This window comes from Sceloporus occidentalis, unplaced genomic scaffold (genome assembly GCF_023333645.1).
Source record: "Sceloporus occidentalis isolate IW3139 unplaced genomic scaffold, rSceOcc1.0.p SCAF_5, whole genome shotgun sequence".
NCBI lineage: Eukaryota > Metazoa > Chordata > Lepidosauria > Squamata > Phrynosomatidae > Sceloporus > Sceloporus occidentalis.
Genome location: NW_028316985.1, coordinates 97,546,350 through 97,558,617, shown reverse-complemented (window position 1 = coordinate 97,558,617; position 12,268 = coordinate 97,546,350). Strand labels below are relative to the sequence as shown.

The 12,268-nt window shown below is 44.7% G+C and overlaps 1 protein-coding gene across 1 annotated transcript in view; it reads left to right on the top strand.

The window, feature by feature from the left end:
- Positions 1-12,268, top strand: part of ANO2 (anoctamin 2) — a 148,466-nt gene that overhangs the window by 109,131 nt on the left and 27,067 nt on the right. Inside the window, exons 15-16 of the mRNA XM_089526905.1 lie at positions 4,075-4,276; positions 6,343-6,454. Coding sequence (XP_089383031.1) covers positions 4,075-4,276; positions 6,343-6,454 — 314 coding nt within the window. The remainder of the gene's footprint in view (positions 1-4,074; positions 4,277-6,342; positions 6,455-12,268) is intronic.

The window sequence follows — 12,268 nt, the reverse complement described above, 5'->3', positions numbered from 1 at the left end:
TCTGAGTGTGTGGTCATCTGTTCTAGAAAGGCATCTTCCAATTCCTCCATCTGACTTGGGGGGTCTGTAGTAGACTCCCACCATAACATCCTTGTTATTTCCCTGCCCTTTAATTTTTATCCAGATGCTCTCCACCTGGCTTCCAGTATTGATGTCCTGGATCTCTTCACTGGTGTAAATATCTCTGACATATAGTGCTATTCCTCCTCCTTTCCTGTTTGGCCTATTTCTCTTAAAAAGGTTATACCCCTCTGTTTCCACATTCCAATTATGAGACTCATCCCACCAGGTTTCAGTGATTCCTATTATATCATATTTGCTTTGTTGTACTAGGAGTTCAAGTTCATCTTGCTTATTTCCCATGCTCTGTGCATTAGTGTAGAGACATCGCAGACCATGGGTCCCCTTTACTTGCTGCATGTGCAAGTTTTTATGGCTCCCACTGTAGGGTCCTTGCACTTTTTTTCTTGTTTATTCTCTGTCAGTTTGATTATTTTCTCCAGCCCTTTCGCCTTCCTTAATATTGTCTCCCTTTCCCACGGAACTCAGTTTAAAGCCCTCCTGATCAAGTTCTTGAGACTGTTGGCAAAAACATTTCTTCCAACTGGCTTGAGATGCAACCTGTCTGTTTCAAGAAGTTCCTCCTCATGGAACCGCAGCCCATGATCAAAGAATCCAAATCGTTCTCGGTGGTACCATCTGCGGAGCCAGTTGTTCACATCCGCTATTTTCCTCTCCCTTCCTGGACCGTGCCCTTCAACTGGGAGAAGAGATGAGATGACAACCTGTGCATCCATTCCTTTTAGCTTCCTACCAAGTGCCTTGTAATCCCTTCTGATGTTCTGAAGGCTGTTTCTTGCAGGATCATTGGTTCCCACATGGACCAAAAGGAAGGGGTATTGGTCAATATGCTTGACCAGTCTTGTCAGCCTCTCTGTCACATCATGGATCTTTGCCCCGGGGAGACAACACACCTCTCGAGATATTTTGTCAGACCTACAAATCACTGCTTCTGTACCTCTCAGCAAGGAGTCCCCCACTATGATCACACGCCCCCTACGAGATTTAGCAGCAGCTGTTCCCTTGGGTGGTACTCTCAGGCTTGCCTGCTCTGGTCCTGAAGTCTGTCCATGCTGCTCTTCTTCATCCTCCTTGATAAGGGAAAGAGCTTCGAATTGATTCTGTAGCTGCAAGCTCCCCGAACAATCCCTTCTTGGCCTACTTCTCTGTGTGACATTGCTCCAGCTGTCTGCCTCCTGTGTATGTGACGTGACCTCCTTGGCTCCAGCATCTTCCTCTGCGTGGTATTCGTCCAGGATTGTTAGTTCTGTTGTGTCCAGGAAATCCTCCTGCTCCCTAATATGCTGAAGTGTAGCTACTCTGGACTCCAACTGCTGCACTTTCTCCTCCAAGAGGGCTACCAATTTGCACTTGGGGCATGTGAAGTTCTCCACTTCTGTAGGCAAGAAGACAAACATCCCACAAGTGTTGCAGGTGACTGCAGTGGTTCCATCAGTGTCCATACTGAAAAGTCTTAGAAAATTACTGGAACAGGACTGTGGGCTTCCTCCTAAAAAAAATCCTCCGGAAAACAGCAAGGTAAAAGCCCCTGAGGTTTCACCAATTTCTGGCAGTGAGTTCAATCAACTCTGCCTCTGCTGTAGATCTCCTTGGATGAAAAAGAATTTGCGCACCGTGAGACGCGCGGCTCTGGGAGGAGTGATATAGAGCTAGTCTGCTAGCTCCGCCCCCTAGTGACTCACAGATGTGACTCACTGAAGCTCCACCCCCTCTGCAACAAGCACACTCTCCCTAGAGTTTTTAAAAAAATTAAACAGTCACCACTCAAAATGGCTGCCCAGCTACCTCTTTCCTCCTCCTCTCTATAGCAGGAACTGCTCTGGAAAGTCTCTGGGAGGAGTGATATAGAGCTAGTTTGCTAGCTCCGCCCTCTAGTGACTCACAGATGTGACTCACTGAAGCTCCACCCCCTCTACTACAAGCACACTCTCCATAGAGGTTTTTTTAAAAAAAAATTAAACAGTCACCACTCAAAATGGCTGCCCAGCTATCTCTCTCCTCCTCCTCTCTGTAGCAGGAACAGTCCAGCATAACTGCTTCTTTCTTTTCCTCTGTCCTCTTTGCTTGGCAGTTCGCCCACACCCCCTTGCCCTCCCAACTGATGAATATTAAAAAACAATGAATATTCCAGTCTCCCCTGCTCCTTTCCAGCACAACCCCTGTTCCGACCCTATAAGGGTGCTAGCACCTCCCTCCGTCAGTCTCTGACATCTACCACCTCAGTCTTCATTCTTTTCATCCCCAGGCTGGAGTCCGAGACAGAGTCAGCCAGAGACAAGTTAGCACAGACAAGTTAGCAACACCTGATGGCCAGCAGGCACCAATCCGGGGCAAAAAGGGTGTCAGGAAAGCCAAACAATGACAAGCAAGATACACAGTTCACTCACATACTGCTGCTTACTGCAGTTCTCCCCATACCACCCCTATGTGTACATGCACTAGCCTTACCATTCAGTCAGTCTACCCCCTCCTCTTTGTTGACTGAGAAGGGCAGTGGATGCAGAACAGAGCATGTTTTCCCTGCCACTGAATGCTGGTGTCAGCAGAGAGGGAGGATTTGGAGAGGTGTTAGCTAAGTAAACATACATACCCTGGAGACTCTGTTCAAATTGTAACAACTTGACTGAAATCATTTAAACTTCACAAATTGCAGGAAGCTGTACAGCCAGCCAAAGGACCATGCTAGACACACACACACAGAGAGAGAGAGAGAGAGAGAGAGAATCTTACCAGGCTTTTACACAAGTACTCCACACATCCTGCCACTTGTAGTTCCTGGGTCCTGCCTAGACCCTATTAATAATACCTTTGATTTATTTTTCTGCTCCAAGAGCTGTTTGATAATATTGGGACCACCCGACTCACCGGGCTGATCCTGTTGCTATGGGAGGGGGATATAAGGTGATCCTCCCTGGTGGTCGGTGGTGGCCTGCACTGCAGCACAAGCGTCCAGGCTCCACAGTGCAGCTGGCAGCGCTTCGTGTCTATGTGTCAGTGGACTGCGACTTCCAGGTTCCCTGGGAGTGGAAGCACCACACTTCTGGGCCAGGGCACTTCCAGGGCCACTGACTCCAACTCCCAGGTTCCCCTGGGAGCGAGGATGTGGCCTGGGATTGGTGGCTGCAGCCATGTCATTGGCCAGGAGGCCTGGGCAGGAGGTCCCACCCCAGCTTTCTGGTTTCCCATTGGCCAGACAACCTATATAGGGCTGTGTGGTGCCGGCACCCGGCACCATTTTTATTCAGCTCCCCTCCCTCCCTCCCTTTTTGCAGAGTTGCTTGTGCTGTCACAACTGTTCTTGGGGTTGGTAGTATAGGTCTCAGATCTGTGGGTGTGGTTTCCTGTGCTGTGGAGCACTGGATTAGAAGTCCCACGTGGACCTGGGGGTAATGAGGGTTTGCAATGTCACCAGTGAGGGGGCAGCATCAATTCAGCGTCCCCTGGTGACATGGGGTGAAGATGCACATATGTGCATAACCGGCTCCCTAACTGGAGAACACTTTAAGCCGGTTACCCCTCTGTCATCCCGAAGCCTGGCCATGACCAAGCATTTCAGTTGATCGAACAACATGGGTTTCATGCTTTCAAGCCAACCTTCTCTGTTCTTCTGTTGGCTAATAAAGTTGTGGCTTTTTCCTACCAATTGGTTGTCCATTGTGTTATTTCACCTTTTCCCCTTCCTCAGCAATTATCAGATGCACAGTGGAGAAAACAATGCACAATTATGTGACTATCCTGCAGTGCTCAACAATATGCATTGCCATGTCATTGCTAGCATGAGAAAAAGGTACATGTTTCTCTACTCCATCTAAATGGGTTCTTTGAATATGTAACACATGTTTTTCAGAGAATACAGGTATACCTTTGTACTACACCCATAGTGCCACCTAAGCTGATTTTTTCCCTTGCTCTTTAACAACATTCAACTTTGTTAGTTATTAAGTTATAAAGGGCTTTTCTAAAAGAATTGTATACCCCTGTGTTTCTTTTCAGATTTCACTGACGTTCTCGTTAGTCTTTGGTGTGATCGTATATCGTATAACTACAGCAGCAGCACTGTCAATGAGTACCAATGAATCAACCAAGTCAAATGTCCGTGTTACAGTGACAGCAACTGCTGTCATCATTAACCTCGTTGTGATACTTATCCTAGATGAGATTTATGGAATGGTTGCCAAATGGTTAACAGAAATGGGTAATGCTGCTTCACCCTAACAATACTTAGTACTTCTAATAGGGTATAGATAGTAAATCTTTTTATCCTACAAAACATGCTCATTCATTCATTCTGTACTATTCATTTCTCAGTCTGGATTTTACAAAACACTGAAGTTCCTCATAAGCGTGTCACAGGTTCCTCATTAAAAATCTCAGGGAATGTCTACCCGAGGGGAAAAACCTGTACTCACCTTGAACCTGGTGCAATTACTTTAGTGACATATAGCCAGATCAGCATCAAAACTACTTCTTTATCCTGTAATCCAGTTTAAGAAAGTCTACTGGACACTCTGAAGTGTCCAGGAAATCCCATGTGACTTCAGTGTTTTTGAAGTGTGGACAGCTGGACTGGGTTGGATGCAGAATGACCCAGTTGTCCACACATCACATACACCCACTGGAACACTTTGATGCTGGTAGGTATCATTTTCTGTTCCCTTCACTGATCGGTGCTGGAAAGCCTCCCTGGGGCTGCTGCCACTCCCACTGCTTCCTCATTGGGCAAGTGACTCTTTGGCAGAACCTTGCTGGTGATTTCAGAATGGAGTACCTTGCGGGGTGCAAGAGATGGTGCCTCTCATTAAGATTAATCGGGTACGTGCCTGTGGCGCGCATGTGCGCACTACCACACTGCCACATGCACGAGCCCCATTCACTTAAATGGGGCTTGAGCATGCGTGGAAATTGCTTTACGCAGGGGAGTCCGGAACAGATCCCCTGCGTAAAGCAAGGGCGCACTGTATCTTATAAGAGATTAGTTGGATAAGTTCACTGCAAGAGATCCATTTTAACTGCCCTCTTAAAGACCTCCAAGGAGGTAGTAAGATGGATCTCTTCCGGGAGACTGTTCCAAAGTTTTGGAGCAGCTGCAGTAAAGGCTTTCTGGGAAGCAGAAGTTAGTCTAGTTGTATGTAATACCAACAGATTCTTCCCCGATGTTCTAAGAGAGCAGGGCAGATTATGCAGGGAGAGGTGTTCCTGCAAGTAACTCGGGCCCAAGCCATGTAGGGTTTTAAAGGTGATACCCAACACCTTGTATTGTGCCCGAAAGCTGATCAGCAGCCAGTGAATTGGAGTTATGTGGTCAAACCTTGATGAACCAGTGACCAGTCTGGCTGTTATATTTTGAACTAATTGAAGCTTCCAAACTTGTTACAAGGGTAGCCCCATGTAGAGCGCATTACAGAAATCAAGACAAGAGATTATCAGAGCATGTACTAATGCTTCAGGGTCCTTTCAGTCCAGGTAGGGATGCATATCAACCGAAGTTGGTACCAAGCACTCCTGACCATCGCATCTATTTGAGATGACAATTGTAGAGAAGGATCCAGGAGTACTCCCAAACTGTGAACTTGGTCCTTTAGGGGAAGTGTGACCCCGTCCAGGACAGGATGACAAAGTTCCTTCCCTAGACCTGGGATACCTATTGCGAGTACCTCCATTTTCTCTGGATTCAATCTGAGTTTGTTTTATCTCATCCACCCCATTATCGACTCAAGACAGGCATTCAGAGGAGAGATGTCATTCTTAGTCACTGCAACAATCAAAGGCATAGAGAAACATATTTGGGTGTAATCAGCGTACTAATAACACCATGCTCCATGTCTCCGGATGATCTCTCCCAGTGGCTTCATGTAAATGTTAAACAGCATGAGGGACGCCAGATGTCAGCTCTCTTTTAGAAGAGCAGCTGCCCCCCAGCATCACCTTCTGGAATCTGCCCGAGAGGTAGGACTGGAGCCACTGGAGCACAGTGCCCCCAATACCTAACTCCCTCAGGCATTCCAGAAGTATCCTGGTCTATGGTATCGAATGCCGCTGAGATGTCCAAGAGCACCAACACTTCCCCTATTGATGCCCAAACGGAGCAGTCTCAACTCCATATCCCGCCCTGAAGCCAGTTTGAAATGGGTCCAGGCTTTTGTACTTCATGTTATCCATTGCAATAGAACCCTACCCTAAAAGTTGTGTGGATCACAGGTACTTTATTGTGCTTTAGTGCTGTTTACCAATTCATTTTTCTGTTTGTTTTCTTTCTGGTAGAGATACCAAAAACAGAAAAAGCCTTTGAGGAGAGGTTAATTCTGAAGGCTTTCCTGCTGAAATTTGTTAACTCCTATGCACCGATTTTTTATGTGGCATTTTTTAAAGGAAGGTAGGTTGAGTGTGAAGTCTTAGCATAAAATTAATGTTGTGTCCATGTTGTAATATTCCACATAGATAAAGCATATTTTCTGTATTCCACCAGTATTTAGAGAAAGTCGCACTGTTGCTTTGCTGTTGATAAGTCAAGCTGGTTTAGCTGGAACAAAGGAATCCTTAACAAAAGGGAACCAAAGAACTGAAACTTAACCCTTTGAAGTTTTCTACCTCCAACATAGTTAAAACTCTTTTACTGGACTACAATTTGGCAAGTTATAGCTATACAGTACCTAAAAGTTTTTCTAGATGTAACAACACAGAGACTCCTTGAGAAATTAAAAGTTCTGTGCCAAATCAAGGAGCTGTTTGCACAGGACTGGACAGCTGAGTCTCAAGATAAGTTACTTTTCAATGTTGAAATTTTATTACCTGTCTTTTATTAAACTTTATCTCAAGTCCTCACGTGGCCAATAAGAGCCTCTGGCTGTACTGAAATTCCTCAATACCATCTTAAATAGCAACATCTATGATTAACCATAATAATAGCCCACATACACACGCATACACATGCCACGTAGCTAGTTGTCAAATCCAATGTTATTAAAGACTCCTTTAATTGTTTAACACATTCTATAAATGGTTTCCAATTATCTATTAAAAATATCTGCTTTCTTCTCACCAAATTAATTTATCTGGATGAGGGAAAACAGACTCAGACTGAATCCAGAGAAAACGGAAGTACTTGTGATAGGATCCCCGGGTCCAGTTTGGAGATTTGTCCACCTGTCCTAGACGGGGTCACACTTGCCCTGAAGGACTCTGTTCGCAGTCTGGGGGTGCTCCTGGACTCGTCGCTCCACCTTACATCTCAGGTGGATGCGACAGTCAGGAGTACCTGTTATCAGCTTCGGTTGATACGCCAGCTGTGACCCTACCTGGGCCGGGGGGACCTTGAAACAGTGGTACATGCTCTGGTAACCTCTCGGTTGGATTTCTGTAACGCGTTCTACATGGGGCAACCCTTGTACCAAACCCGGAAGCTTCAATTAGTGCAGAACATGGCAGCCAGACTGGTCACTGTATGCTCCAGGTCCAGCCATATAACACCTGTTCTGTAAGATCTACATTGGCTGCCTATTCGCTTCTGGGCGCAATACAAGGTGTTGGTTATAACTTATAAAGCCCTAAATGGCTTGGGCCCAGGGTACTTGGAGGACCGCCTCTCCCCATATAATCCGCCCCGCACACTCAGGTCAGCCGGGAAGCAACTTCTGAGGGTTCCTCTTTCGAAACACTCTGCGACAGCACAGAGGGCGTTTTCAACCTCAGCCCCGCAGTTATAGAAATCACTTCCCAAAGAGCTCCGCTCAACCCCCTCCCTCGACCAATTTAGGAAGAGACTCAAAACCTTTCTCTTCGAACAAGCTTTCCCCCAGATGTTGTAACGCTTCTCCCCCCCCCCTCCTTTTTTGCACCTGCACTTTGGCTAGTTTTTGTATGGTTTTAATTCTGTGTTTTTAATTCTGTTTTTAAAGTGTGTTCTTACACTGTTTATATTTATCGTTGTTGTTGTCGTGATGCTGTAACCCGCCTTGATCTGAAGGAAAGGCGGGCTATAAATAAACGATTTATTATTATTTATTATTATCTGTTTCAGCCATTTTCATCACTTTTTCGAGCCACTCCATACAAGTTAGGATTCTGTTGGTTTTATGTTATCTCAGAAGAACCAGTCTCATTGCCACGACTAGATAATTTATCAGACTTCAATTCAATTGTATATTTCCAAAGGAAAAGCTTCCAGGGGGTTATGTATATTAGTGAACGAGTCTTTGGGTTGGCAGAGCAAGAAAAAAGTCCTGAAATCATCTCCTTATTATTTACTGGTGGTAAAATTCCAGTTCAAACTTATGAAAATAATTTGCTTGAATGTATATTCAACTACCTCACCCTTTTTCTCTAGTGGTATGTGGGCTGAGCTAGAAAATTTAATCTTAGATCTAAACCTAAAACATCTTACTGGGGGATTTTAATGCCAGAGTGGGATCTTCTGTGCGGCCATGCTGACCACATGATCACAGAGACACCTTGGACAATGTTAGGTCTTAGGCTTAGTAACGAAGATGAGCACCACCCCCTACAGTTGGACACAACTAGACAATCTTGTCAAGGGAAAACCATTACCTTTACTATAAACCACATGCTGATTTTCTTCTGTAATTGCTTTGTGTGCTTCATTAGCCACTGTGTGTTTGTGATATAATCCAGAGTGCCATCCCATAGAATCACAGAATTTACCACAAGGGCCATCCAGTCCAACCCCCTGCCATGCAAGAAATCTAAATCAAAGCATCCCCGACAGATGGTCATCCAGCCTCTGTCTGAAGACCTCCAAGGAGGGAGACTCCACCACTCTCTGAGGGAGTTTGTTCTACTGTTGAACAGCCATTACTGTCAGGAAGTTCCTCCTAAGGTTGAGGTGGAATCTCGTTTCTGTAGCTTACATCCATTGCTCTGGGTCCTAGTCTTTGGAGCAGCAAAAAACAAGCTTGCTCCCTCCTCAATATGACATCCCTTCAAGTATTTAAACAGGGCTATCATATAACCCCTTAAACCTCTCTTCTCCAGGCTAAACATCCTCAGCTCCCTAAGTCGTTCCTCATAAGGCATGGTTTCCAGACCCTTCACCATTTTGGATGCCCTCCTTTGGACACGCTCCAGTTTCTCAACATCCTTTTTAAATTGTGGAACTGGACACAATATTCCAGGTGGGTCCTGACCGAAGCAGAATAGAGCAGCACTATTACGTCCCTTGATCTAGACACTATACTTCTATTGATGCAGCCTAAAATCGCATTGGCCTTGTTAGCTGCCACATCGCACTGTTGACTCATGTTCAACTTGTGGTCTACATGGACTCCTAGATCCCTTTCACACATCGTCTCGTTCAGCCAGGTGTCACCCATCCTATATCTGTGCATTTCATTTTTCCACCTTAAGTGCAGTACCTTACATTTCTCTGTGTTGAAAATAATTTTGTTAGCTTTGGCCTAGCTTTCTAATCTATTCAGGTCATTTTGAATTTTGATCCTGTCCTCTGGGGTATTTGCTACTCCTACTTTGGCATAATCTGCAAATTTGATAAGTATACCCCCAGTTCTATCATCCAAGTAATTCATAAAGATGTTGAATATCACTGGACCCAGGACAGAACTCTGTGGGACCCCACTGGTCACTTCTTTCCAGGATGAAAAGGAGCCATTGTTGAGCACCCTTTGGGTTCAGTCGGTCAACCAATTACAAATCCATGTAACAGTTACCTTGTCTAGCCACATTTTACAAGCTTGTTTGCAAGAATGTCATGGGGAACCTTGTCAAAGATCTTACTGAAATCAAGATATACTATAGGCACAGCATTTCCTTCATCTACCAAGCTGGTAATTTTATTTAAAAAAAAACAGATTAGATTTGTCTAGCATGACTTGTTTCTCTGAAACCCGTGTTGACTTTTTGTGATTATGGCATTGCTTTCTAGATGTTCACAGACTCTCTGTTTAATTATCTGTTCTAGAATCTTTCTTAGTATTGATGGATAACTGAAGGATAATTGTTGGGATCATCTTTTCCCCCTTTTGAAGATGGGGACAGTGTTTGCCCTCCTCCAGTCTGCTGGACTTCTCTTGTTCTCCGGGAGTTCTCAAAGCTTATTGCCAATGGCTCCGATATTACATTTGCCAGCACTTTTAATACCCTTGGATGTAGTTCATCTGGTCCTGGAGACTTATATTCATTTAGATTAGCCAGGTATTCCTGTACTATCTCTTTACTTATTTTGTGCTGAAGTTCACCTGCTCCATTATCCTCAGGTTGAGCACCCTTTGCCTTTTCTGAGAAGACTGAAACAAAGAAGGTGTTGAGTTCTGCCTTTTCTCTGTCCCGTTAGCATTTTGTCATCTTCTGCACGCAGTGGCCCTGCCCTTCCATCTTCTTCCTTTTGCTGTGGACATACCCAAAGAAGCCCTTTTTGTTGTTCTTAACCTCTCTAGCAAGACTGAGTTCATTCTGTGTTTTAGCTTTTCTGATTTTACCCCTATACGTGCTTGCTATTTGTTTGGAGATTTCCCCGTTTTTCCATTTCTTATACATGTTCTATTTAAAATTTAGCTCATTTGAAAGCTCCTTAGTCATCCATCCTAGTTTCTTGAGACATCTCCCATTTTACTTCCTCACTGGAACTGTTTGAAATTGTGCTTTCAGTATCTCTCTTTTGAGAAATTCTCATCCGTCTTGAACCCCCTTCTCTTTGAGTATACCTGACCACTGGATCACTCTCAGTATTTCTCTAAGTGTAATAGAATCAGCTTTCCTAAAGTCTGGAATGCGTGTCTGACTATGCCTGGCTTCCCCTTTCCATTGTATAACAAACTCCAGAAGTACATGATCACTCCCACCTAAGGATCCCACCACTTGCACTCCATTAACTAGGTCATCCCTGTTGGTTAGGATCAGATCCAAAATAGCTGATCCCCTTGTTGCCTCTTCCACCTTTTGGACAATGAAATTGTCTCCAAGGCAAGTGAGGAATTTGGCTGAGTTTGACTTCCAGCAAATATCAGGATAGTTGAAGTCACCTATTACTACCACATCTCTCCTTTCTGAGTCTGTGGTCATCTGTTCTTGAAAGGCACCATCCAATTCCTCTGTCTGACTTGGGCGGGTGGTGTAGTAGACTCCCACAATAACATCCTTGTTGTTTCCCTCCCCTTTAATTTTTAATCAGATGCTCTCCACCTGGCTTCCAGGATTGATGTCCTAGATCTCTTCAGTGGTGTAAATGTCCTTGACATATAATGCTATTCCTCCTCCTTTCCTGTTTGGCCTATTTCTATTGAAAAGGTTATACCCCTGTATTCCTACATTCCAATCATGAGACTCATCCCAACCGGTTTCAGTAATGCCTATTATATCATACTTGCATTGTTCTGCTGGGAGTTCATGTTCATCTTGCTTATTCCCCATTCTCTGTGCATTAGTGTAGAGACATCTTAGACTATGGGTCTCCCCTACTTTTTGCCTCCCACTTTTGGGTCCTTGTACTGTTTGTCTTGTTCCCTCTCTGACAGTTTGAGTATTTTCTCCAGCCCTTTTGCCTTCCAGAATACTGTCTCCCTCCCCCACATAACTCAGTTTAAAGCCCTCCTGATCAAATTTTTGAGACTATTGGCAAAAACGTTTTTGCCAGCTGGCATGAGAGGCAACCCATCCCTTGCCAGAGGTCCCTCCTCATGGAACCTCAGACCATGATCCAAATCATTTTTGACAGCACCATCTGCAGAGCCATTTATTCACCTCTGCTATTTTCCTCACCCTTCCTGGACCATGCCCTTCAACTAGGAGAAGAGATGAGATGACAACCTGTGCATCCATGTCTTCCTACCCAAAGGTTTATAATCCCTTATGATATTCTGAAGGCTCTGCCTTGCAGTGTATGTATGTTGCATTTTCCAGCATTATTATTATCTCTTACATTATTTGATTTGGTAGAAGTAATCCCAGAACCATTGGCAATAATCTTTGAGAATTCCTGGAGAATAGGAGACATCCCAGCAGCCTGGAAGAGGGCAAATGTCCATATCTTCAAAAAGGGTGGGAAGAGAGGACCCAAACAACTACCATCCGTTTAGCCTGACATCAACACTAGGAAAGATTCCCGAGCAGCTCATTAAACAGAGAGTCTGTGAACATTTAGAAGGGAATGCCATAATCACCAAAAGTCATCATGGGTTTCTGATAAACAACTCATACCAGACTAATCTGATCTCTTACA